Genomic DNA, 25,542 nt, shown 5'->3' on the forward strand with positions numbered 1-25,542 from the left:
GGTGATTATCTGGCAGTACATGAACACCCACGGGTGGTTTCTTGTGAGAAACCAGACCAGGGATGCAGAAGTGAAGCCCTTTGTCACGGTATTCTGTTGAGCAGAGGGTCCTAGTGCCAGGAGCGAGTGTGCTGGGAGCAGGGCCGGCACAGGGCTGCAGAAGGGAGCAGCAGCAGGGAGCGATGACTGCCTGGCGGGACTGTGAGCCAGTCTACACCCACTTGCCGCCCTTGAGCAGCAGCCCATCTGCTTGCCTCCAGCCCAGTCCACCTCATGCATGGCTGCACTTTCTCTGCTTAGCCGGGACACCCCATGATACCTCCACATGCAGGCAGGCTGTCAGGTCAGAGCCGGAGCTCACATGTGGGAAGATGGACCCCCCTCACAGAGCCCCATTCTCGGCCACTGTGATGATCACAGGGATGAAGTCTCACTGGACTAGGACCTCATCTTGCCATCCACATTTAATGACTCTTAAAAGGCCCTATTTTTTAGTGGCCCCTTAAGTTGGGGCCTTCCCATAGGAACTTGGATGCCAGGAGACAGTTCTCCCTGCCAGTTTCCCTTTGCTTCACACAGCAAACACTGCTTCAGAGCCGGTGCTAGAAACAGTGCAGCCAGTTGCTTCTGGTGTTGAAATGTCGATACTTGCAGGTAAAAACTACAGATGGTGTAAAAATGTGCCCCTGGTATTTCCAAGTTGCAGGAAGCTGGCCGGGAGCCAGGGGATGAGCTGGCAGATGGATGAGTCTCAGATAGACCTGTTCAGAGGCCGTGAATGGGGCCAGTCTAGGCTGGGATCTGTGTTTGAACTCTGGGAATAACTGGGAAGGAGGCTCCAATCCCAAAGAGCGTCTTCTAGGGCCCTTCACGGAGTGGACAGATGATTTTTTTTTTCCACCGCGGGAGCCTGGCATGTGAGGAAGGTGCTCTACCCCTGAGCCATGGCCCCAGGCTAGTGGAGAAGCCTTCTCCAATGCCAGAAAGCCCACTTTGATTTCTTTTTTTTTAAAAGACCCGTGGAATTTGGGGGTGGGGTGGGGTTGGGCTACACCCGGAGGACTCAGCCACATACAAGGCTAGTGCCCTAACCGTGAACTCTCTGTCCCTTTGCGGAATTTTACTTTAGGATCAGCATTTATGACCAGTTTAGTTGAGATAATGGGTACATTAGAACGCACAAAGTGATTTGATAATGTATATTCTGCGAAGAAAATGAGAACACATTTAGCCAACATCAAACATTCTTCCTGTGAGAACTTTTAAAGATTTGCTTTTGGTGGCCTCCGAAGGCCACAGCGTTCATATCCCCTGCCCTGACCTCCCTGCTCCACCATCCTGACACGCATCCTCATGCAGTTTGCAGTGGAAGGACTCGGCAGGAGACGACCTCCGAGAATTCCCTCACAATGCGTCCTGGGGGTGTGAGCAGCTCAGCAGAGGAAGGTCAGAGGAGAGACGGGGCTGGGGACCTGGGAGAGGGAGCGTCGCAGCCGGGTTTCCTGAGGAAGCTGCTGAGAGGGGCGGGTGGCTTATCCCCACGCCCCAGAGAAGTAGGGCCTGTGAGGGTCTGGGGCCGTCCCACCGTGGGCTAGACGGCTCAGACGAGCAGGTGGGCGTGCGGGGAAACAAAAGAGGCAAGCGCGCAGAGGAACAAGGACGAGGCGGCTCCAGTCGGCTCTGCCAGGGTCTCCTCTGGTGGCAGCTCGGTGGCCAGTTGGTTCCCAGCTGGTTTCTCAAGCGATGATTTGGTCGTTTTCTAATAGAAATTCTGACCCAGATGAAAGGCATCTGGCCTGGTTCAAACCACAGTTGCTCGATGCAGCTTCCGGTCCCCTTTCTGCGTGGCCCCACTGGTGCCAGCCTCCACGGGCCTTGGCTGGGCCCTTCCCGGCGCGCCCCTGCCTCCCGCAGACCCAGACCCGCCCAGGACTCCCCCTGCAGACTCGGGCCTGACGCTTCTTCCCACGGTTCCCTCACGCCTCTCACGCCCCCCACGCGGCTGGGCGGGGCCCGGAATCACGCGATCCAAACGGCACCTGCCGGGCGGCTGGGCAGGGTCTGACCCCGGCATCGTCCAGGGGCCCCGGGGCACCACCGTGGCCCCCGAGCGTGGCCCCCAAATCCACCCCAGGGTGCGGGGCAGCAGCACCGCGGGCGGCTGAGCAGGGCCCGACTCCAGGCGACCCCCCTCGCCCTCGCCCCCACCGAGCCGACCCGGCAGCCGCGCGGCCCGCGCTCCCCGTCAGTCCGCCCACCCGCCGGCCCCCGCGCCGAGGCCCGCCCTCCCAAGCAGCGCTGTCCTGTTGGTCGGCGCCTCTCCCGCTCGCCAATGAGCGGCCAGATGCGGGCGTCACGCCAGGCGCGTCCCGCCGCCGATTGGCCGGGGCTTTTCTGGTTCGAGGGAGCGCGGCCAATGAGCGCCCGCCCGCCCACCGGCGCCCGGGATGCGGCGAGAGGGACGGGGCCCGCAGGACGCGGGGTGGGCGTGGCCCACGCCGGCCCCGCCCCCCGCGCCCCGCCCCGCCCCGCGCGCCCAGCGGTATCGGTCCCGCGGGCCGGCTGGCCGCCGTGTCCACGCCGCGCGCCGCAGGTGAGTCCGAGCTCTGCCCGCCGCCTCCGCCGCCGCCGCCATGGACTTCGTCAAGTGCCTGAGCCGCCCCGAGGAGTTCTACAACCTGCTGCGCTTCCAGATGGGCGGCCGGCGGAAGGTGATACCCAAGATGAACCAGGTGGGCCGAGCATCCCACGGGCGGCGGGGCTGGGGCCGGGCGCGGGGCCCGCAGCCGTGTCCAGCCGTGTCCCCCGGGGCCGGGGCCGGGCGCGGGGCCTCAGCCGTGTCCAGCCGCCGTGTCCCCCGCCCTCGAAGCCACCCCCTTCCCTGGCGCCCCAACCCGCGTTGGCCACCCGGTGTCCCCCCGACGTCGGAGCGGCTCAGGGGAGGGGCCTCGCGGCCCAGCGTCCGGCAGAGCCTGGAAAGGCACCTTGGACCCGCTGCCCCTCTTAAAGCATGCGGCTCGTTCCCCGGCCCATCCAGGAAACCAGACCAGGTTCCCCATCCTTCTGGGCTTGGTCACTACCAGCCCTGCCCAGCGGGTGAAGGTGCCAGTTCAGCGCCCTACGCCGGGCACCGCTGGGCAGGGCCCGGCTCCAGGGAGACGCCCACAGGACGCCGGCCTGGGTCATTTCTCTCCTCCTGGGGTTCGGGTTTTGATCCAGGACCCTCGGTTTGGAAACCACCTGCCCTGACCCGGAGTCTCTGGCTTGTGTTTGGGGCCATGCCAGCCAGGCTGTGCTCCAGACCCGCCCCCGGGCGCTGTGTGGGCTGCCCTCTCCGCGGCCTGCTGGACCCTCCCATCAGGGGGCACTCCAATGGGTGGGCAGGAAGGTGATACCCAAGATGAACCAGGTGGGGCCCGCAGGCGGCCCTGTGCTTGCCCAGGAGTTCACGAGTCTCAGAAGAGACCCTTGGTGCTCCCCGTGCCCCCTGTAAATAGTGGCTTCTAAGTGTGAGGGAGGGGGACAGCTTTGCCAGATTGTGACCTCCCAGTTCTAAACAGGGCAGGGGGCCAGCCGCAGCCCTGCCTGCACCCAGAGAGCTGAGATCTGCCGGTGTGGCCCCTCCCCATCCCCCCAGAACAAAACACAGAAGACTCATTTTGAGCAGAATACTGTGTCCTCTGCCCTTCCCTTCTTCCCCGTGGCCTCTTAGCCAGCAGAGCCTCGACTGTGCACCTGCTCACTGCAGGTCCCTGTCATCTCCGTCACACAGTCGTGTTCAAGCGACCAAGAGGTTGGTTTGTTTTGAGGTGCCCTCCCCGTGATTCTTGTACCAGAAATTAGCAGACCCCAGCAGTACTCGGGCCCAGAGGGCTGTGCCCAGCAGTGCTCAGAAAGGACCTGGTGTGCACCTGGAGACGTGTGTGGAGGGGCCCCAGGTCCTCAGAGGGGGCTCGTGTCTAGCAGGAATGTGTGGCCCTACCAGGAATGTGTGAGGCCCCAGGTTCCTCCTCCAAAACAAAAACTCAAGGAAGCTGCAATTCCATTTTTTTTTTTTAATCTGAAGTAGAAAAAGCCTCGACAACAAGTGTTAGGTCTGTGCCCAAGTTTAAACATATATTTCTGCCATGTTATGTGATCTTTTTTTCTTAAGGTAACAAAGACCTTTTACAGTGGTCACACATGCTCACTGGCTTCCATTTGGTTTTGTTTGTTTTTTTGTGTGTTTTAGGCCACACCTGGCTCTGCCTCAGGAATCGCTCCTGGCAGTGCTCAGGGGACCTGATGGAGCTCTGGGGATTGAAGCCTGGTTGACTGTGTGCAAGACAAACTCCCTCCCCACTGGACTGTCGCTCCAGCCCTCCTTTGTTTTTGTGGTCCAAAATTGAACCCCAGACCTCACACAGGTGAGGCAGAAACTGTGCCACTGAGCTGCATCTCTGGCTCTGGTCACTGGTGTTTTCAGACGAAAGGCAGACATCCTTTTCCTAGTACTCGCCCCGGATTGCCCTCGCCCCTTTAAGAGGTCTGCCTGGGTGGCACAGTGTCTCAACCACAGCCCCTTGATTTGTCCTGTGCCATGTTGGGCTTAAGCAGCAGCTTATGCGCCTCCTCACAGCTCTCATTTAAACACCCCAGAACCTTCCAGAAACACTGTGAGGGAGGCCAAATGCCTGAGCCTGGCTTGGGCCTGGCCTCAGAGCCTGCTGCGCCCTCTCCACCCACCCACTGGCCACGCCCCGCTCCCAGTCAGCACACGTGTGATGGGGTCAGGGGGTGAGTGCCCATGGCCCCCAGTGCCCATGGTTCCGGAACGTGAGCGTGGCCAGGAGACAGCAGGTACACAGGGCCCCATGCCCGAGTAGAAAGTTAATTCGTGGGAGGGAGTCCAGAGGTTGAGTGATCAGTGGCCAGTGGCCAGTGGCATTTCCAGACATGAATTTGGCGGGGCCTGAGGCTGGACATCATAGCCAAGTCTTTTGTCTCTGCCTTTGTACCTTTCCAGGACTGGTGAACAGCGGTTGGGTCACTTCCCTCGACTCACCCAGCTCCTAGCCCTGTCAGGAGAACTTGGAACTTTGGCTTGAGGCCACCTAGGCTCAGATGCTCCAGACTCTGGTTAGCCGCTGGTGGTGACCTTGCCCCCCCCCCCCAGGCTTCCTTCCTGCTGCTGCCCAGGGTTAGTGCCCACCCGTCTGCCTCCTTCCCCTCCCTCTTGCCTTCCTCCCTCCCTCCCTCGGCCTTTCCTCCCGACTCCTTCCTTCTTTCTTCCCCCCTCCTTTTCTCCCTCCCTCCCTCCTTCCTTCCTCTCCCTCTTTCCTTTCGCTCCCTCCCTCCTTCCCTTCCTACCTTCCTCCCTCCTTCCCTCCCTTCCCTCCCTTCCTCCCTTCCTCCCTCCCTCCCTCCCTCCCTCCTTCCTTCCTTCCTCCCTCCCTCCCTCCCTCCCTCCCTCCCTCCCTCCTTCCTTCCTCCCTCCCTCCCTCCCTCCCTCCCTCCTTCCTCCCTCGTTCCCTTCCTCCCTCCTTCCCTCCCTTCCTCCCTCCCTCCCTCCCTCCCTCCCTTCCTTCCTTCCTTCCTTCCTTCCTTCCTTCCTTCCTTCCTTCCTTTCCCCTTCCTTCCTTTCTCCCTTCCTTCTTCCTCACTTCCTGTTGCACTTATTCATTCATCAGACAAGGCCACGAGTTGCCTCCAGCTCTCGCTGCTGGTGCTGGAGAAGGTGCAGGCTGTGAGGGGTGTTTCTTGGTCCCAGTATTCCCATAGGGGACAGGGCAGGGGGGTCTGGACTAGACCGGGTGATCAGGGTTTCTGGGTAGGAAACACTAGCAGACAGGGCTGAAGTCTGAAGTTGGGGGCACACTTGGACGCTGTAATCTGGCACGGAGTGTTTCCCTGTGGCTTGTTTTCCTCTAAAGTGAGACTCCTGGGAACACAGTGGCCTCGTCCCTGGAGAGTGGACGGGGAGGGGAAGGAGAAGCCTTTTCACTGGCTGCTCATTTGTTTTTATGGATTTGGGGTTACCCCACTCAGTTTCTGGAGGTTCTCTGGTGACCATGCTGTGGCAGGGGGCATCCTGGGCCCCCCGCAAGCTCCCAGCGATTTGGTTCTCTGACCTCCTCATCTGGGCTGGGGGTCCTCCCAGGCAGTGTTTGGGAGCAACCTGGGCTACTCCCTGAAATGCAGAGTCCCGAGGCTGCGTCGCTGCTGGGGTCTGGCAGAACCAGGAGTCGGGGGTTTCCTCAAGGGCACCGGACTATGGGCTACCCTAGCCTCATGGAGCTCTTCTTGCGGGGGGAGGGGGCACTGGCAGTCCTCAGGGCTTGCTCCTGGCTCTGTGTTCAGGGATCATTCCTGGAGGACCCCGGAGGTATGTATCCCCTTGCTGGTGCGCGAGCAAGGCCAGTGTCCTTCCCTTTTTAGAGTGGGAACAGGTCGTCCGCCCTGTAGTAGCAGAAGCCGGAGCTGTGCTCTCAGGAGACACTGAGGCTGACCATCTCTGTCATGAGAGGATTCATAGGGCATTGGGGTTGATAAACTGGACTACTAATTACAATTCTAGGGGCTTTTCAGTATGTCCAGGGAAATAGCCATTTCTGCTCTAGTCCAGCCAGAGTGGTGATTCTGGCCGCCCTGGGGTGCTCCTGTCCTGTTCAGTGAGAGGTGCAGCCCATACTGAAGGGTCTCAGCTCAGTCCCCATCCTCTCGCCTGCCTTCTGAGCTGGAACCCCTCTCTCTACCTCCTCTGCCCGCCGATTTCTGGTGAGGCCAGGCTGAGTGTCTGCTTTCTGGCTTGGAGAGGGTTGTAGGTCACATTCGCACTGTGCAGTGTTGCCTGTGCCCCGAGCTTGGTCGTTCTTAACCTGCTGTATAAACTCAGGGCTTGTGGGTGCACACCCCCCCCCCCAACCTGAACCGGTCTCACTGACCCTTGAAGAAGGGAGAATGCAAACTGCGAGCTCTTGGTTCAGCCTGGGCAGTGGCCCTCCTACAAGGCATTCCAGGAGCCAGAGAGAATCAGGAGAAGGCACAGGCATGCATGGGACCAAGCCCTGTTGGGCCCTGGGCACTGCGGGTGTAGCATCAGAGACCCCCGCCCCCACAGCTCCGCAGCCCCTAGCCCTGGCGCGCCCACCGGGCCATCGGCCCCAGAATGGGCAAAGGTGTTCGTGTGCCTTGTTCCCGCTTTCTCTGGGGCGCCCTGGGAGCACTGTGGAGAAAACAGCGCTGGCCCCAAGGACCTCACTGCCCGTCTTAGTCTCCAGGGGCTGTGGGGGGAAAGGCCAGGGGAGCGGGACCCGGTGGGGGCGGGGCCGGAGGGGCGGGGCGTGGGCAGGGCTGAACTCGGCCTGTGCAGAGCTGGGGGCGGGGTCTGGAGGGGCATGGGCGGGGCCGGGCCGAGGGCGGGGCCCTGAGAGGCGTGGGCGGGGCTGGGCCCGGCCGGCCTTGCGGAGCCGATGCCGAGCTGGGGGCGGGGCCCGCGGGGGTGGGCTGGGGTGGGGCTCCGGGCCCTGCGGCCGCGTCCCCGCGGGTCTGGGCTCCCGCCCCGCGGTGGGCACCTCCCACCCGTGTCTCCGCCCGGGTCTCCGGGGGCCGCCGCCAGCAGCCCCGCTCTCCCATGGCCGCCAAGGCCCTGTCCCTCTTGCAGCGGACTCTGGGCCGGCCCCCGCCGCGCGGCTGCCCCGTGCCCGCTGCTGGGCCTTGCAGGCGCTGGCCACGCGGGGCAGGCGGGGGTCCGCAGAACCGCCTGCCCGCCCCGCCGTGCCCCAGCGCCCCGTGTCTGTGCCCGCAGGACGCGCTCAGCAGCAGCATGAAGACATGCTACAGGTATCTGGATCAGACCAGCCGCAGCTTCTCGGCCGTCATCCAGGCGCTGGACGAGGAGCTGCGGTGAGTGGCCAGGGAGGGCGGGCCGGCTGCCCCCAGCAGCTGCACCCCCACGGCCTTTGTCCTCTCCCCGGCGCGTCCAACGAGCAGGACACGCGTCTTTCTCGGCTTCTGCTACTTTGTGTTTGCAGCTGTTGGGGTAGTCCTTCTGAAGTTCCCGGTGGGAACTGGAGCTCAGACCTGTTGTCTTTCCTCCTGAATGACGGTGTTTTGAGATATGCATGTCTTCAACTTGTTTTTTATTTTTGTTTTGGGGGCCACACCTGGCGCTCCTTGCTTCATGCTCAGGGATCACTCCTGGCAGGACTCGGGGACCATATGGGTTGCCAGGGATGGAACTAGGGGGGACTGAATGTGAGGCTGCGTGGTACTTGCCATGCTGTCCTCCAGCCCAGATTTTTTAAAAAATCTGTCAAAATATTCAGTCTCAGCAGTTGGTCTTCAGTTGGGTCTCACACAGTTGTTCTTCACAGCTCAGCTGGGTGGGTGGTGATGTCCAGCTGGCAGGTTCATCTTGTTGACTGCAGAAGGCCATCCGGCCTCTTGCAGAAAGTGGGAGAAGGTGCGGGACCCCCTGCCTGGCCTGCTGGAGCCCTTCCGGGTATTTGCTGACCTGGCTCCTCTTTTCCAGCCATGCTGTCTGCATATTCTACCTGGTGCTCCGGGCTCTGGACACAGTGGAGGATGACATGACGATCCCCATAGACTGGAAGGTCCCCATGCTGCAGAACTTCCACTCTTACCTGTATGAGCCGGACTGGTGCTTCCTGGAGAGTCAGGAGAAGGACCGCCAAGTGCTGGAGGACTTCCCTACGGTGTGTGCTGGGCTCCGTCCCTCCCCACGCTAGCCGGGCTGACTGGGTCTGCAGCATTCTCCTTAAAACTGGGCTAATGGCGGCCCCTGCTTCTGCTGTGAGGACTGAGGGCTGAGGCAGTTCTGAGCATTCCAGGCGCAGGGCCCTGAGCGCAGGACATGGAGCCAGTAGCGTAGGGCTGGCAGATTTGTAGGCCGTGAGGACGGGGGACCCTGCTGAGCTGCAAGTTCTAGCTCTCTGCTCCTGCCCATGGGGTCGGTGTGTCCTGATGCTTTGTGCTCAGCTAGGTGGCTGGGTCCTGCTCGCCCAGAATGTGCGTGCATACCCGGGAAGGACTCGCTCCTCTACCTGGTTGGTTCTGTGGAGTTTCCTCCCCATGTTGGGGCCCAACTCAGCAGTGCTCAGGGGCTGCTCCCAGCTCTGTACTTGGGGGACTGTCTGGTGCCAGGGATCAGACTGTGGCCCCTGCTTGCAAGACGCATGCTTGGCTCGCTGTGAATTTCCACAAATCCCCCAGTGCGTTGTTGCCATGGAAGACAGACATGAATGCACTTTTGGAGTAGACCTGGGGTTGATGGGTGGTTGTGAAAGGCTGTGCCTGGTGTGCGGGTCTTCCTCTGTAGCCCAGACCCCCAACTTAAGGGTACTTCTCGCGAACTCTAACCTGTCCCTTCCCAGACGGCTAGGCTGCACTTGGAAGAGTGGGCCTGGGCGCCTTGTGCCTTGGTGCCACCAGTGTCCTGGCCAGGCTCTCTGAACCGGCCTAGACACAGAGCACTGTGGCTGGAGCAGTGCCCGCAGCTTCTCTCCACCATGCCCCCATCCCGACCCCGTTTCCTACTGGAGGCCCCATTTATGTGGTTTTTCATCTGTGACCCCCTTGGACTATGTCGGGGCTTCAGGGACCTCACGGCCCCCAGTTGAGACTGGAGTAGAGTCGCCTTACCTAGCCCCTCTGCAGGACTGGCTTGGTACTGCCCAGGAAGGACCCTGGGCGAGCAGCACAGGTCCTGGGCCCCAGAACTGACGCTAGTGCCGCCCTTGCCTGAGAGCCCCCAAGGGAAGTGGCTGGACCAGGGCTTGAACTGGGCACTGGGGGTCATGGGCGCCCAGAGCAGAGCAGGGCTCCAGGTGAGGCCGAGAGCACCAGCTCCCATCACAGCGTCTGAGGGGGTTGGTGCCCGTTTTGTTTGCCTGTTGGCAGACCCACACTGCCCTTCCCCCACATGGCACAGGTCCATTCCACCAGGGCACTTGCCACACAGTCTGGGACCCAAGGGCCCTCGTTGTGAAACAGTGACCAGGACAACAGAGCTCTGCAGAAAGTGGGAGAAAGTCACTGCCCCGCCCAGTGACCACTAGTGGCTGTGCTGCCAGACATGGTCCACACCCCTGTCCCCCACTCCTGGCCCATGATACTACAGGGTATGTGGCTCTGGTAGGTTCTCTTAGTGCCCAGCTCCTGGCAGTGACCTGTGCTCCTGAGTCTGTGGGAATGAGGAATTGGTCCTTGGAGTCCCATGCAGCCAGCCTCTGCAAGTGTTTCCTCCTTAGAGCCACAGTATCACTGTCACAGTGGTCAGGCTCTGGACCAGCCTCTGGCGAGTTGCGTGTGCTACGCTCCGCAGGTATTTTGTTCTGTCGCCATGGGGCGGCCATGGTGTCACCAGTGGGAGTGCTTAGCTCTTGCTTTCTGTTGCTTGTGCCCTTCATTTCAGATCTCCCTGGAGTTTAGAAATCTGGCCGAGCGATTCCGCACCGTGATTGCCGATACCTGCCAGAAAATGGGCTGTGGGATGGCGGAGTACTTGGAGAAGAGAGTGACTTCGGAGAGCGAGTGGGACAAGGTCAGTGACCTTGGGGCGGTGGGGGAGGGGGGTTGCTGGGAGGACAGGGCCCCCTGAGACCTTCTGGTCTTCCTACCCGCCTGTCTCACCACCAGGACTGAGAGTAGGGTACTGACCCGGACGTGAAACATTGCTGTGTGGCCCTGCCCACTGCATGTGATCGGGAGATGTCAGTAGTTTCAGATCTCAAAACTGGTGTTTCTTTCTTCCCTTCCATCATTGAGTGTGTGGGTGTCCCTGGTCCACATCATGGGCGTCGCCTGTTGTTGGGGGTCACTGTCACTGCTCCTCACACAGGACCTGGGGTCTTGTTAGCCCCAAGAGTGGCAGGCCTCAGCCCTTTCCTCTCCCTATCCACTGAGGTGCTCCTCTCACTTACTTTTGCAGTACTGCCACTACGTTGCTGGCCTGGTGGGCATTGGCCTTTCCCGTCTGTTCTCGGCCTCTGGGCTTGAAGACCCCATGTGTGGTGAAGACACGGCACTGTCCAACTCTATGGGCCTGTTCCTGCAGAAGACCAACATCATCCGCGACTTCTTAGAGGACCTCCGGGAGGGCAGAGTGTTCTGGCCTAAGGAGGTGAGGGCAGGCGGGGCTCAGGGCCTCTCAGCTGGGAACCACTCACGCTTGACAGGTCGCCGTGTGGCTGGACTGCCTCCCTCCACGTGCATGGCTATGGAAACTTCCGGGCTCTGGGCTTTGGGCTCGGGTGAGTTTCTGTGCACTCTGCCTCTCAACAGGCTTCCCCTCTGCTACTGCAGGTGCGACAGCCCGTGTCCCCCGCCTGCTAGCTTCTGGCCCCTAGCCACTGACTGTCTAGAAGGCTGCGTATTCTTGGCAGAGCCAGGTTTTATCTGCCCAGCACACAGAACAGGAAAGAAGGATGCTGGGCCAGGCCTCCCCTCAGCCCATACTGGTTTAGGCAGGGAGAGAAATGGATCCTCCAGCAGACGGTTTCGCTGGAAACAGGCTCCTGCCCTCCAGGGGACAGGCAGCTCGCGGTCCTTCCCTGATGCCAGATTCAGAGAAAGGACAGTCCTGGGACCCTGGGAGTCACGATGCCTCCCAAAAGCCTTGTGGGCAGTGTGGTGGCCTCATGCTCCAGTCGGCTCCCTGCCTCACAATCGGAGCTGTGGGACACCCCCTCGGGAGACTCATCCCTCTCCTGCCGAGAGCCTCTGGTTCTTGCAGTGGCCAGACCTACAAGCTCGTTGTTGGCTTGATTGCGGAGCTCTGGTCAACCAGCCGGCCCTGCAGATGAGGATTTGTTCCAGAAGTTGAAATCCTGTGCTATAAAATAATTCTTTTAAAATTGTTTTGTTTTGTTTTGGGGCCATACCCAGTGATGCTTGGGGCTCCTCCTGGCTCCGTGCTTAGGGATTACTCCTGAAAGTGCTCAGGGGACCATGTGCGGTGCCCAGCATTCAACCTGGGTTCATCTCTGTTGCTCTGGCCCCTTTTTCCTTTCTGTAGTCTTGTTTTCCATCCCTTAGATGAGCCAGGTCCTTGAGAGGTGACACCCCCAGCGCTGTAATTGGGGTCCACGCTTGTGGGGCACAGGCAACCCCAGTGTGGCTGCCCTGCTCCTGGGGTGTGTGTTGCGGTTGGCATGCCGTCAGTATCCTTCTCTGCCCAGGTGTGGAGCAAGTATGTCAAGAAGCTGGAAGATTTCCCCGAGCCCCAGAACCTGGACCTGGCGGTGCAGTGCCTGAACGAGCTGGTCACCAACGCGCTGCAGCATGTTCCCGACGTCTTCACCTACCTCTCCCGCCTGAGGAACCAGAGCGTGTTCAACTTCTGCGCCATCCCACAGGTGCGCAGGCAGGGGTTCCTTTTCCTGCTTACTAATGACCATGTCCGCTGTCATGAGCTGGAGGTGCTGCACTCAGGGAGGTCCCTTCAAAGAGGACGGTTGATTTTCCTTCATGGAGATCATAACCTTGTCTCCAGCCCCAAGCAGCACGCACGGCTCTTTCTGGAATCTGCCGTTGTTCCTCCACTTTTCCATTGGCCATTCTGCACTGGTCAGAGCCTGCTTCTCAGTTGGAAGCCAAGGCCTCAGGCTCTGGGGGCTTGCAGGACGCGTGACACTGGTGTCAGTGACGAGACTGAGAAGCACATGGTCTTGTCCCTCCTGGATGCAGATACTGAGCCCCATCCTGTGGGCCCTGTCCTTTGTTATTTAGGACGTGAGTCCTAGAATATGCTAAGGACGTGAGTCCTAGAATGTGCTAGAACATTCCACATTCTCATGATTTAAGTGTTTCCTGACACTTAAGGTGGTCATCTGGAAGACTGGAGCAATAGTAAAGCAATAGTACAGGGGGTAGAGCGTTTGCTTTGCACACGGCTGACCCCAGTTTAATCCCTGGCATCCCATGTGGTCCCCCAAGCACCACCAGGAGTAATTCCTGAGTGCAGAGCCAGGAGTAACCCCTGAGCATTGCAGGGTGTGGCCCAAAAAGAAAAAAAAAAGACACTCACCTGGAGGCTGAGTCGTGGAATGTGCTTTCTGGCTTGGGTGGTGCTGAGCTGGAGTCTGCGGCTGTCTTTGGCCCCGCTTACCTGATCAGCCCCAGCAGGGGATGCTCTGCGGCTTGTCTCTGGAGATGCTGCCCACCTTCACCTTGAGAATCACAGACAAGGAAGCAGCCTAGCCGGGCATTTCCTGTCCCAGTGGAGTTGGGCCAGGGTGCTGGCCCTGGTGCCGAGTGCCCCCGCTTTGTTCTGAGAGAAACCTTTATGCTGGGTCTCTTGACAGACATGCTCCTGGGAAGGCCACAGCCCAGCCCTGTGGCCCCCACTGAGGCCCAGCCTCGCTCTGGGATGGTCATGCGGACACAGGGCCAGCCTGTCCCGGTGGTGCTTTGCACGTTGTCACACGGACGTGCTCTCTCCTGCCTCTGCAGGTCATGGCCATCGCCACGCTGGCTGCCTGTTACAACAACCAGCAGGTGTTCAAGGGGGTGGTGAAGATCCGCAAAGGGCAGGCGGTCACCCTGATGATGGACGCCACCAACCTGCCCGCCGTCAAAGCCATATTCCAGCAGTACATGGAAGAGGTGGGTGCCCTGCCAGGCTCTGTGAGGGGCTGAGGGGAGGGCGTCGCCAAGGCTCAGTCCTTCCAGTCTCCAGAGAGAGGCTGGACAGGAAACCAGAGTGGACTGTCAGCATACAGGCGCCTCAGTTTCCCTCGTTCTCATTCCTAGCCCCGGAGGGAGCCCTAACCCTGCTTGACCTGGTCGCTGTTCCTTAGACGCCAATTTCTGCTGTGGGCCAGGAATCCAGTGCTAGGACAGATAACCCAGACCTCCCTGGCTCCGTGCTGTCGGACCCCAGGGCAACACTTGGTGAAGCTTAGGAGACCCAGGGTGCTGGAACCAGAGCGAGGCCGAGCACGTGGGCCCCTCAGCCGGCGGGTGCTGTTACACGCAGAGTCCGTTCCGGCCTCAGCAGGGGCTCATGTGCTGCAACCCTTAGTGAGCAACCCCCGCCCAGGATACGTGTGGAATCCAGTGGCCTCTTGCCAGCTGCCTGCCTGGCCCAGTTCATGGCGGGTGCTATTTATATCCTGAGAACTGGATGCTGACCCCAGAGCTGGGGCCATAATCTGGGCCCAAGGCCTGCTGATCTCAGCATGATTGCAGGCAGCTGAATGGCCCTTCTTCTACCAACCGGGGTGGTGTCACCTGGCCCCAGGCCTCTGCCACAGTGAGCAGGAGCTGGTGCCTCTCAGAGAGGTGCGTGTGCCTGTGGCCTGTCCACTCGACTGGGGACAGTGTGGGTGGCCGTGGGGCTGCTCTGCTGTACAGTCAGGCTGGGCATGGGGCCGCCTGTGAGACAGGGTGTGTGCACGCCCCTCCTGGCTCAGCTCCAATGGGGCCCTTGTGCTTCCTGGTGACAGGAGTGAAGTTTGGTTGTGGGCACAGGTGATGTGGTTGGACACTCCTTGGTGTCTGTCTCCGAGGCCCAGATGAATGTCCATTACTGGCAGTGCAGACTCTCCGGCCTCCATCTGACCTCAGCGCAGCACAGCTGTTTGCCCCTCCCTGGGACTCAACTGACCCCTTGCTGCGCCTTGAGTGGTAGATGGGTGACCCAGCACACGGCGAGCACAGCTGAAGAGCATTTCCATGCAAACTTGCTGTCTGTGGGGGCGGAGGCCTCCCTTGGTTTTGTCTGCAGGAGGTCCAGGCTCGGCCCCTCCAGCTGCATCCTGCCTGTTCCCCGGGGTGGCCCCAAGACCAGTGGACAAAGAAACCCAGGCTGTGGTGAGGCCCAAAGGAGGCTTTGGGTGAAGGATGCAACCCACAGTCGGCCATAGTGTCTTCCTGGCGGTGCCTACTGGCCTTGCCTGAGCCATGCCCTGGGCCAGCGGGCCAGTAAGAAGTGAGGGGGCCGCTCACACCTCTCATGCTCCTCTCCACAGATCTATCAGAGGATCCCCGACTCAGACCCGTCCTCCAGCAGGACCAAGCAGCTCATCTGCAGCGTCCGCACACACAGCCTTGCTAACTGCCAGCTGGTGTCCAGGAGCCACTACTTGCCCGTTTACCTGTCCTGCGCCATGCTGCTGGCCGCCCTGAGCTGGCAGTACCTCAGCACCCTGACCCAGTTCACGGGGGACTATGTGCAGGGCGGGGAGCATTGAGATGCGCGGCCGGGCCGGACCTTTCTGGACAGTACTACCCCGGCCTCGATCCCTTATAGACCCTGGACTCAGCTGGACATGGGCGCTGCTATGACGGGTTGCCCTCCCCAAACCGGGCCTGCAGGCAAGCCCAGCCAGTAGGGCAGTAGCAGGGCCCCAAGGAGGCGGCCTATTGCAATGTGCGGAGATCCAAGTTGACACAGAGGTGCTGCGTGGCAATGATTAATAAACACCAGGCTGCTGGCCTCCTGTCCTTGGAGTCTTGTTTCCCCACAGGGCAGAGGGGCTCCTTCCTCGGCACCCACGGGCCTCTCTGCCCTCTGCAGTTGCCCGGTTGGCTTAGGGCTTGGGGGTCACACCCAATGGGGCTCAGGGCTCCTGAGTGGGGGGGCCCCTTGGCTGCTGGGAACCGTTACAGCTGATCGTTTGAGGGGATCCCTCCTGGCCCAGAGCTATGCTGTGCTGTGCCAGGGACCAGGGTCCACCTTTCAAATTAGCTGCCAGTCTCTGCCATACACCGGCTCTTCATGCCCAGCATTGGACAGAGTAACCAGAGAGTGAGTGCAGGACAGCCCCTCCCAGGGGCTCTGGCACACAGACATCAGGATAGCCCGCACAGGAGAAACCTTTTATTGATTGGCACGGCCATGCCCATTGGTGAAAGCAGTGATTGAATAGTGGGGGTCCCTCCCTGCGGGTGGGGCTTGCTCTGTTGTAAGGAGGACACACTTCTGGCCAGTCTTCAGTCCACATGATTAGCTGAGGCGCATGGCACAGCCTGGGTCAGAATGCCATGCGAGGGCAAGCTGGACGCGGCAGCCGGTACCCTGCCCGGCACCGTGTGGAGCCTAAGTCGCCCCTTCGTTTGTGGGGATTGGTAGGGGAACAGGAGTGACAGCACTACAAGGATGGGCATGTTGAGACCCTCCCCAGGGCCGCCGCACCTGGTTGGCGGTGCATGCGGGTCACAGCCTGTGCACGTAATGCTCCGTGCAGGGCAGGCCGGCCACGATCTCGGACTCGATGCCGCAGTGGTCTTGGCCACGCAGGATCTTGAAGAAGCCTGGGGAGTGGTGGGCAGGACAGTCAGCGGTCAGTGCTGGACAGCAGGGGCACCAGGTAGGCGCCTTCCCGCCCTGTCCCCACACTGCCACTCACCGTTGTCACCCCAGTCTGTGTTCCAGGAGTTGCCCACCAGCCAGTATGGGGTGCCGTCCTCCACGCCCCAGCCCAGGATGCGCACGGCGTGGCCGCCCATCATCTCCCCGGCAACGTGCTGGTACACGCCTGAGAAAGGGGTGCTCAGTAGGTCAGCAGGCCCCCAGCAGGGACGAGCCCTGATCTCAGGGTGGGGGGGCTCGTCCAAGAGAAGGTGCTGCTGACCAGGCAACAGAAACAGAATCCTTCCTTCTTTCTTGCAGGCTCCTCTCGGCTCCTTCCTACGTTAGGTCACAGAGCGGCCGAGAGAGAGCACAACGGGGAGGGCGCTTGCCTGGCACATGGCCAATGCAGGTTTGGCCCCTGGCACCCCTTGGTGTCTTGCCAGTAGTGACCCCCGAGCACAAAGTCAGGAGGAAGCCCCGAGTGTTGCTGGGTGTAGCCAAAAACAAAAACAAAAAAGGTCACAAGGGGAAACAGGTGGGAGCTGAAGTCCAGGTTTGGTCCTTGCAGACTCACCCACGGCCCACCCCTGAAGGGTGGGGAGTAGAATGGAAGCAGGTCGCGGGCCTGGATCTGGGAAGGGGGTCCCAGGTGCCCGCCTCCTCGCCCTGCTGTCAGGCCCAATAAAAGGTCGTGAGTGGTTGGTAGAGAGCCCGTAATGAGACGAGGGGACACCTGGCAGGTACAGAAGATGCAGCCCCCCTCCCCTCCCCTGGCCGGGGCACACACCTGACTTATATGCGAAGAAATCACCATAGACGGAGAAAGCCGCCTCCACGGGGCCGTTCTTGTAGATCTCAGCCTTGATCTCCTCCTCGTCACTGGACACACTGTATGAGCTGCAGCCTGCAGGGCCGGGACATGTGAGGGGGCTGCTGTGGCCCAGGAGTGTCCGCATAGGACCCAGCCTGTGTGGCAGCTTGCATAGGCATCTGCATGCATGCACACTCACACACGTATGTACACACGCACGCACACACACTCCCTCCGAGAGGCACCCACCACCTCCCCCCAAGGAGCAGTGCGGGTGCCGGCCGTACCATAGTGCTTGTCCTCCTTGTAGGTGGAGCCGTAGCCGTCCTCGCAGCTCTTGCTGCACTTGGGGGTGCTACCCCCCTCTCCTGTGCAGGGGGGCCGGGAGCCGTTCACATGGTGCTCGCAGGGCGGGATGGAGTAGGGCCTGCAGCCTGGAGGCCAGAAGGTGGTCAGCCCGGGGGGTGGGGGGGCGCACCCTCCCAGACGCCCTCCCCCACCAGGCGCGGGCCACTCACCCACGTGGGAGTCATAGAGACCCCCAGACACCAGGCCTTGTTTCTTCCAGAAATTCCATGCTCCAGACGGGAAGCCCCCGTTACAGCTAAGGGAAGAGCGGCTTGCTTAGCGCATGGGCCCGCGGGCAGTGAGATAGGGCACTGGGGGCAGGGGGCTCTGGGTGGGGGGACACTGGGCTGGGCGCTCACCCCTCGCCACACTGGAGGCCGCAGCAGGTGAGCAGGTCCTCGGCCGACACCTCCACGTTCACCCGCCCACTGGTGTGGATGCAGATGCGGTCAGACATGGCTTCGGTTGCCCCAAAGGCCTATGGGTGAAGCGCAGGCTCAATGAGGGTCCAGCCCACCCTCCGACCCCTGCCACGCCGGTGACTGTCCCTACAGGCCTCACCCAGCAGGAGCCGCAGGAGCCCTGGTCGCGAATCTCCTTGATGGTTGGGCAGTTGGGCCACTGCTCACGGGCATCAAAGTTCTCGGGCAGCTTGATGGGCTCGGTCAGCTGCACTCTGGGGACAAGCAAGCAGGGGTCACCGTGTCCGAGAGGGGCTGAGGCTGGCAGGGCAGGGTGGCGGGAGACAGGCAGGGGCTGCCGTGTCCAGGAAGGGGTGAGGCAGGCGGGGCGGGAGGGGGGCAGGCAGGGGTCACCATTTCTGGGATGAGGTGAGGCCAGTGGGGCGGAGTGGGGGGGACAGGAAGGGGTCACTGTGTCTGGTAGGGGACAAGGCAGGCCTGGGGGCTCCACACAGCCCAAGGGGTAGCCCACCCGGACTCCAATCCACTCTAGAAAAGCCCCTTTGTCCACTGGGGGCCTGTTATCAAGAACAGGAGCCAAGTACAGAAACTGCTTCCCGTCCCTGCCACTGTCCAGCCGTGCCCACACTTACTTCTGGGGCAGCCGGGGCCCTCCCAGGACGGTCCCACACAGCTTCTTCACATAGCTCAGGTGCGCGTTGGGGAAGTTGTGTCCCGCCTGCAGAAGAGCCGTGCGTCGGTCATCCAGCCGCCAGGGCTGGGCAGCCTCAGGTCTGGGCTCTGGGGCCCAGGGTGGCCGCACCATGGGTGCAGCCAGGGTACCCGTGTCTGAATGGTGCCACTGTCCGTGTCCTCAGCCACACCACAGCTACCTCCTTGGGCAGGGACCCCACGGCACGCACCCTGCTCCCTGCACACACCCACATGCAGCAGCACGCACCCCTCCCCCTCACGCAGCTGCACACACCCCTCCCCTGACCATACACCCAGGCGTGCCTGCACCTCCCCCTCTCTCCATCCCCCCCCCCCCCCCGCACGCACCTGCCACGTGGTGTTCTGCTTGTTCACATAGTTGACCAGCTCATCTGACAGGGGTGGGAAGTTTGGGGCACCCTGCACCCCCGCCAGCAGCGTCACGCAGCTCAGCGTGGCCAGCAGCTGCCACATTTTGGAAGCGGGTCCTGTACTCCCCTAGGAGGAGCCGGGTCAGCTTGGCCGTGCTCAGAGCCCCTGAGGGCTTCCGTCCCGGCCAACCTGCGCACACGCGTGGCAGAGGGTCCTCCAGGGGCTGCTGCGTCCAGGTCCCACTGCTGCCCCCCACACGCTGTGGGGGTGCAAGTGTCCCCGACATTCAGGCTGGGGTCCAGCTCCCGTGGGGAAGGTTCCAGGATGCAGCATCCCACAGGGGGAGCAGCTTCCCACAAGAGACCCCAACGGCCATGAAAACCTGACCCCACTGTGGCCACAGAAGCTGAGGGACACGGCACGGCTGCCCGACCCCCACCCCCAACGTGTGGCCTGCAGACTCAAGGGACCAGCTGGTGATGAGAGTGGGGTCCCTGGACTGGGGCCGGAGGCTCCCAAGGCCACAGCAATGGGGAGCTGGCCCCCCACTTTAGGCCCATGTTCATAAAGAGGGAGGCGGGCAGGGGGTGGGTAGAGCAGTTTCAGGTCAGGTGGGAGGCAGTGGGCAGGGAGTCCCACGGTCCAGACACGCCCCTTCCAGCTCAGGCTGACTCACATGCGCCGTGCGGGGTATGACGCACCTGGCCGGCCAGGCAGCCCCTGCTTGCCTTCCTTTCTGCCCCAGAGCTCCCCAGGAGTGAGAGGGGGAGAGTTCTGGGAATGGGGGGAGGGGGCACAGAAGTGAACTCCACCCCCACCTGGCCTCCTGGGGCAGGGAGCGCTCCCGGCAGTGCCCACACTCAGCCGTGTGCACAGAACAAAGGCGTCCCCAAATGGAAGTCAAGATGACAAACATTCTCTGTTGGGCAGGGAGGGTACTGCCAGGAGCAAGTCCTGAGCATAGAGCCAGGAGTGAGTCCCGAGCACAGAGCCAGGAGTGAGCCCCGAGCACAGAGCCAGGAGTGAGCCCCAAGCACAGAGGTAGGAGCAAGCCCTGAACACAGAGCCAGGAGTGAGCAGAGCCATGAGTCAGGCCTGACATCATGGCATGTGACCCCCAAACCAGGAGACAGCAACATAGTCGGGAGGAGGCCGTCAGAAACAGCAGACGATGGGGTGCCCGGGAGATGGACCCAGCAGGGCGGGTACCGGCTGAGTCTAACTAGCACTGCGGGGCAGCCCCTGCTAGGTAAGTGTCCAGAAATGCACAAGGCAGGACTTCCTGGGTAGACTGAAGAAAGTGACAACATGGAGACCCAGGACAGCTGGGCGGGCCCAGGACCCGCTAACCAGAAGGTTGGGAGAGAGAGAATGGGGCAGTACCCAGGCCAGCCCCGGGGAGGGGGACAGGAAGCAGCGACGAACCGAGAGTGTCAGGTCAGAGCCCAGGTCTGGCCAACTCCAAAACCAGGTGGGTGACCCCCATTAAGCCGAGGACACCTCACGGACAGAGAGGACAATGGGTCTCTGCGAGGGCCGCCTCTTGTCTGTGGGCCAGCAGGTGCTGTTTTGGGGCAAGACCACACCCAGAGGTGCCCACCTACTCTTGCGGCCACGGACAGCAACGCGTGGTGCCGGGATCGTGTGCCTGACAAGCACCCTGCCTGCCGGCGATCCTCAGACCCCCATTTCTCTCACAAGACCAGCAGCCCCTGCACCCCCAAGAGAAGTGGCTGCCCATGGACTCCCTCCCCCAGTGCACTTCCTGCCCCCCGTGGGCTCCACGTGCCGCCCTGGCCGCTTTGGACTTGGGAAGGTGCCCCTATGGGAGCATGTGCCGGGCTCCTGACTATGGGACAAATTGTGGCAGGACCAAGGTGGGCGTCACTCTCTGTGCCAGGCCCACAGCCAGCTACTTGCTCACTTCCCTTTTCAGGAGAAAAGTGGGGGACCCAGACCCTTAGCTTCAGCCTCCATGCTGGGTCCCTGGGGATGGGACTCACCGTCTCCCCCACCCCTAGTGACAGACCCGCTGTCCCCAACCCTTAGTGATGGACCCGCAGCAGGAGCCACCCAGCTCAGCAAACCCCATCCTTTCCCAGAAGGAAAGTCCCCTGGGACATGGCACAGCTGGGCCGATGTAACCATATCCAGGAGGGAAGTCCCCTGGGATGGGGACAGTTGGCCATTGTCACCGTGACGCTCCCGCAGACCAGAGGACACACAGCACTCGGCACCCTCCCGGGTCATCTCAGGGCCCCCATTTCTCCCTTTGGGTGCCAGGACCACATCTTCCCTGCAGGCTCTGCAGAAGGTTCTGGAAGGGGTGTCAAGTGACCAGGGACCCTCCCACAAGGAAGGGCTGAGAGGGGCAGTGGGCCAGATCTTGTCTGCCCAACTGCAGAGCCTGATTGAAGCACCCAGTATCATGGCCCCATCAGGACCCTGCCACACAGTCGCCCAAACTGAGGGGACGGCAGAGAGAAGGCAGAGGCGCACAGCCGCTGACAGGCTGACCCCAGCTCTGTCCCAGAACAGTTGGGAGTGGCCAATAGTGTGGCACCAAGAGTGTGGCAGAGTCCCCCGCCCCTGGCCCCAAAAAAAGGAACGAGCGCCCCAACACGCTCACGCAGGCACCCACAGCCATCTGCACGCCAGGGCCAGGGAAGAAAACCGCCTGAGGGGTGGGGGTTGCGGGACGGAGGGTACTGGGCCCTGTCCTACAGCTGTTGGCCTCCGAGTCCCAGCCTAGGTCACTCGGGTGGGGCTGCTGGAACCCCAAACACTGCCCACAGACTTCCGGGGAGGATGTCAGTCCCCTAGCCCCCTGCCCCAGGGTGCCTCTTGGCAGACACCCCAGAGTCAGGCGCCCCAGCACTACGCCCCCGCACTACCAGCCCAGGTCCCAGCTGGGGCACACTGGAGCTGGGCAGTGATGGAAAGTTCTGGAAGCTCTGGCTCGCTGGCAGCCAAGTTGGGTCTGAGGCCTCCTGCCTGGGTCCTGAGTGTTCTGAAGGTCTGGTCCCATCCAAAAGCTTCCACAAATCCGTTCCCTCCGCTCCCTGCCACTCTGGGAGTCCTGGGGAGGACCAGGAGCCCCTGGGAGGGCCAGGGAGGGCCAGGGAGGAGCGGCTGCTGTTCAGCCAGGCTCGAGTGGTGGGGCGGATGGGAGGCCCACAGGCACTGGGCTGTCATGGTACCCCCCGCCCCAATCTGGGTCAAAGAACCTGCTCCACCCGCGCTCCCAGCGGTCCCAGTTCCGCCCGGTGGGCGCTGTCTTCCCGGGAGCCTGTGACTGTGTGAGCTGGGAGTCGGGGACCCAGCCCAGGCCGAGAAGCAGCACCTCTGATGTTTACGGGCTCCTCCTGCACCCCCAAGCCTGGCTTATCTCAGTGACCCACAGAGGCCGGGGCACCGCGCCCGCGAGCCAAGGGATAGCGCCAAGGGACAGCTCCGCGGCCTCCAGCAGCTGCCCCCAGGCCCGGGGAAGCTGGAGCCCCCTCCTGCAGGCCCAGAAGCAGGGTCTTTCCGGGGGCTTGGGGGGGGGGGGGTGTCCCAGCGGCCGCACAGGTGCGAACAGGCAGTCGGGCAGCGCGGAGGAGGGCCCAGGTGTGGGCTCTGAGGCTGGGAGGGGCAATTAAGGCCGGGCACTTCAGGGCTCTGACCACAGGCAGCATCAAAGGCGCCGAACGCTCCCATCTCTGCGGCTGCCTCGCCTGCAGGGCGGCCAGGCCCGGCCTCGGGTCTCAGCCCGTCCCGGGCAGCACCTGGTGGGTGGACGCACAGCTGAAGCCCCGGACTCGGGGCCGGGTGCGTGCACCTGCCCGGGCCCCCGGACGGCCCAGCTCGCCGGCTTCTAGAACTCTCCCGCCCGACGCTCCGAGGCGGCCGGCAGACGGGGGGCGCTTGATCCCCCGGCGGCCTGGGTGTCCCCGAAGGAGGCCTCCCGCAGCCCCGCCTCGAGCGCGGTTCTAAGCTGAGGGTCCGCCCCGTGTTCGGCGCTCATCCCCCTACCCCCATCCCGCCTTGAGGCCCCGGCCCCGACAACCAAGGTCACCCGCATCCGCACTCACCGAGCTCCGCCCGCCGGGTTGCTCCGTGCCCAGCCCGCGCGCCTAAATACCCCCACGCCCACGTGACCGCCGCGCCCCACGTGACCGCCGCGCCCCGCCCCGCGCACACGTGATCCGCCGCCCGCCACGCCCCGCCCGCCCCGCCCCGCGCGCACGTGACCCGCCGCCCGCTCCGCCCGGCCCTGTGCGTCTTTGCGCTGAGGTGTGTGTATGTGTATGTATGTGTATAAATGTATATATGTGTGTGTGCGTGTGTATGTGTACGTGTATACGGATGTGTGTATGTGTATATATGTGTGTGTGAGTGTGTTTGTGTGTATGGGTGTGGATGTGTGCATCTATGTGTGTATATATGTGTATGTATGTGTGTGTATGGGTGTGGATGTGTGCGCATGGATGTGTGTATATGTGTACGTGTGTCTGTATGGATGTGTGTATATATGTGTGAGTATGGGTATGTGTGTCTGTGTGGATGTGTGTATATATGTGTGAGTGTGGGTATTTGTGTGCAGATGGATGTGTGTATATATGTGTGAGTGTGGGTATGTGTGTGCAGATGGATGTGCGTATATATGTGTGTATGGGTGTGTATATGTGTGTTTGTGTGTCATGGGTGTGTATATGTGTGTGTGCTTTTATTTAAGGGGTGCCAGGCCAGCTGTCCTGGGTTCCGAGTACTCAGGTCTCAGCTTGTGGATCCCTGGGAGGCTGGGAGTGGACTGCAGGTGCTTCTGTGCCCCCACCTGGCCCTGCCGTCCACTGGGGCCAGGAGTGTGAGGTGCTGTGGGAAGCTGAGGGGGGTCAGAGGTGTCTTCCCAGGCTGCCTGGAGCAGCTTTCTGGCTCCTGAGGGCCCGCTTCTGGGTTTGTGCAGGTCATCCCTCTTGGCTTACTGAGGTGGGGAGCATGGAGCTCGGGGCTCTGTGCTCAGGATGGGCTTGGTCACCTGAGTTGGCTGGTTGATGGCTCGCATCACTCCTGGGCCAGGTCCCCATTGCCCATTCCAGGTATGAGCTGCCCAGCTCCCTGCCAGATCTTTCTGCCTTTGGGGGGATCCCTGCTGTCACTAGGTGCTGCTGTCCTGGCGGCTGGTGCCCGAATCATACCCTAATGGAGGGTTCTCCCTCCTCCCAGGTGTTCCTGCTGGGGGAACTGCTTCAGCCCAGGCTCCTTCTTCCTCCTGAGAAGGTGGGGAGAAGGAGGGAGGCTTCTGAGCCCTGGGGGCACCTAGGGGGCAGGTCAGGGCACAGGCCAGGCCTGAGGGAAGTTGGTGACACTGATGGAGAGATAAAGGGGGAAATTGAGATAAAGGGGGAAATTGAGGGTGAGATTGGCCTGAGGATAGCCTGGGAGAAGAATCCCTGAGATTCTTCTAAATCTGGTGGGGCTCCTCCTCCTGTGGGTGCCTGGGAGGCAGCCGCAGACACCTGCTCCCCCAGCCCCTACCCTACCCAGGGAGCACTCATCCCTCCAGCTTAGGGAAGGTGAAAAGAGCGTCTCTCCCTCTCCCTACTTAAGCAGCCCCCAGGCCTGCCTTCGACTGAATCCTGCGTCCAGCAGTTCCCCTGCTTGGCCCTGACCCTCTGAGGACACGTCCCAGCACGTTCCCTCTTCCCCCGAGCTTCACCCTTGTTCTGTGGAAACAAAGCCTGGAAGGTGCAGACGGATGCGGGGGTGGACATGGGCATGTGCCGTGTCTCCCTCTCCCCTCCAGGGGCTGAGCATGACTGACCTGTACGCCATGAGTCACCCAAACCCCAGCTCATGCCCCAGTCTCCTCTTTTATGTGCTCCTCTGTGCCCTCTCCCCTCTCTCACCCTCCTCATTCCTTCCCTGCACGCCTCTCCCTCTCTCCCCACTTGCATGTTCCCTTAATAACAGTATTTCCTTTACTATTGGTCTGCTTGGGAAATTAATTTATTTTATTTTAATTTTTAAATGAAGCACCATGAGGTGCAGTTACAGACTTACAAACTTTCGTGCTTACGGTTCAGTTATACAATGATCGAGTACCTATCCCTCCACCAGTGCTCATTCTCTACCACCAATGACCCCAGTATCTCTCCCACCACCCCCACCCATCCCCCCCACCCCGCCTCTGTGGCAGGGCGTTCCCTTTTGCTCTCTCTCTCTCCTTTTGGGTGTTGCGGTTTGCAAAAGAGTTATTGAGTGGCCATCATGTTCGGTCTATATTCTACTATCAGCTCACATCTCCCATCCCGAACGGGCACTCCAAGCGCCCTTTACTTGGTGGTCCCTTCTCTGTCTGAGCTGCCTGCTTGGGAAATTTTTTTCTTAAGCCAGTGGTGACTGGGATCAGCATCACTTCCCGTGAACAGCCTCACCTTGGCCTGGGCACCATGCTCGTTTCTGGGCACCAGGCTTGCTCCCGGGCACCAGCGCACTCCTGGGCACCACACTCACTCCCAGAATGTTCTGGTGGTGGGGGGGACCAGCTCTCCTGGGGCTGCAGATGAAGTGGGTCTTGGGTGCGGGCTGGCTGCCCACAGCCCTTTTGTGCCCTCATG

The 25,542-nt window shown here is 61.4% G+C and overlaps 2 protein-coding genes across 4 annotated transcripts; one reads left to right on the top strand and one right to left on the bottom strand.

The window, feature by feature from the left end:
* The first annotated feature begins 2,550 nt into the window (after window positions 1-2,550).
* Window positions 2,551-15,263, top strand: FDFT1 (farnesyl-diphosphate farnesyltransferase 1). Of its 2 annotated transcripts, none has more exons than XM_056114084.1 (8): window positions 2,551-2,732; window positions 7,787-7,884; window positions 8,513-8,696; window positions 10,415-10,543; window positions 10,931-11,122; window positions 12,180-12,356; window positions 13,453-13,605; window positions 14,973-15,263. In XM_056114084.1, exons 1-8 carry the CDS (start codon window positions 2,634-2,636, stop codon window positions 15,192-15,194), a joined length of 1,254 nt encoding a protein of 417 aa, XP_055970059.1. In that variant the 5' UTR covers window positions 2,551-2,633; the 3' UTR covers window positions 15,195-15,263. The 2 variants fall into 2 exon arrangements, with proteins under 2 accessions (XP_055970059.1, XP_055970060.1); XM_056114085.1 differs by lacking the exon at window positions 2,551-2,732 and adding an exon at window positions 3,390-3,409 and having other exon boundaries at window positions 14,973-15,262.
* A 547-nt stretch (window positions 15,264-15,810) lies between these two features.
* CTSB (cathepsin B) lies at window positions 15,811-23,076 on the bottom strand. 2 transcript variants are annotated; one of them, XM_056114097.1, is made up of 10 exons: window positions 23,017-23,076; window positions 18,920-19,069; window positions 18,511-18,596; window positions 18,018-18,132; window positions 17,816-17,934; window positions 17,627-17,712; window positions 17,396-17,542; window positions 17,085-17,201; window positions 16,353-16,481; window positions 15,811-16,257 (listed from the first exon to the last, which is right to left on the bottom strand). In XM_056114097.1, the coding sequence occupies exons 2-10, from the start codon at window positions 19,043-19,045 to the stop codon at window positions 16,160-16,162; spliced, it is 1,023 nt and encodes a 340-aa protein (XP_055970072.1). In that variant the 5' UTR covers window positions 19,046-19,069; window positions 23,017-23,076; the 3' UTR covers window positions 15,811-16,159. The 2 variants fall into 2 exon arrangements, with proteins under 2 accessions (XP_055970072.1, XP_055970073.1); XM_056114098.1 differs by having other exon boundaries at window positions 18,920-19,059; window positions 23,017-23,070.
* Window positions 23,077-25,542: the final 2,466 nt, after the last annotated feature.

The sequence above is a fragment of the Sorex fumeus genome, unplaced genomic scaffold (assembly GCF_029834395.1).
Source record: "Sorex fumeus unplaced genomic scaffold, SorFum_2.1 ptg000024l, whole genome shotgun sequence".
NCBI lineage: Eukaryota > Metazoa > Chordata > Mammalia > Eulipotyphla > Soricidae > Sorex > Sorex fumeus.

Bases quoted from the DNA above. Each gene is read 5' to 3' on its own strand.
- FDFT1 (XM_056114084.1), top strand. From the start codon at position 2,634: ATGGACTTCGTCAAGTGCCTGAGCCGCCCCGAGGAGTTCTACAACCTG. The intron at 2,733-7,786 runs GTGGGCCGAGCA...CTGTGCCCGCAG, and splicing joins TGATACCCAAGATGAACCAG to GACGCGCTCAGCAGCAGCAT. The intron at 8,697-10,414 runs GTGTGTGCTGGG...CCTTCATTTCAG, and splicing joins TGCTGGAGGACTTCCCTACG to ATCTCCCTGGAGTTTAGAAA.
- CTSB (XM_056114097.1), bottom strand. From the start codon at position 19,045: ATGTGGCAGCTGCTGGCCACGCTGAGCTGCGTGACGCTGCTGGCGGGG. The intron at 17,935-18,017 runs GTGAGGCCTGTA...CTTCACCCATAG, and splicing joins GCTCCTGCGGCTCCTGCTGG to GCCTTTGGGGCAACCGAAGC. The intron at 17,543-17,626 runs GTGAGTGGCCCG...TCTGGCCTCCAG, and splicing joins TCTCTATGACTCCCACGTGG to GCTGCAGGCCCTACTCCATC.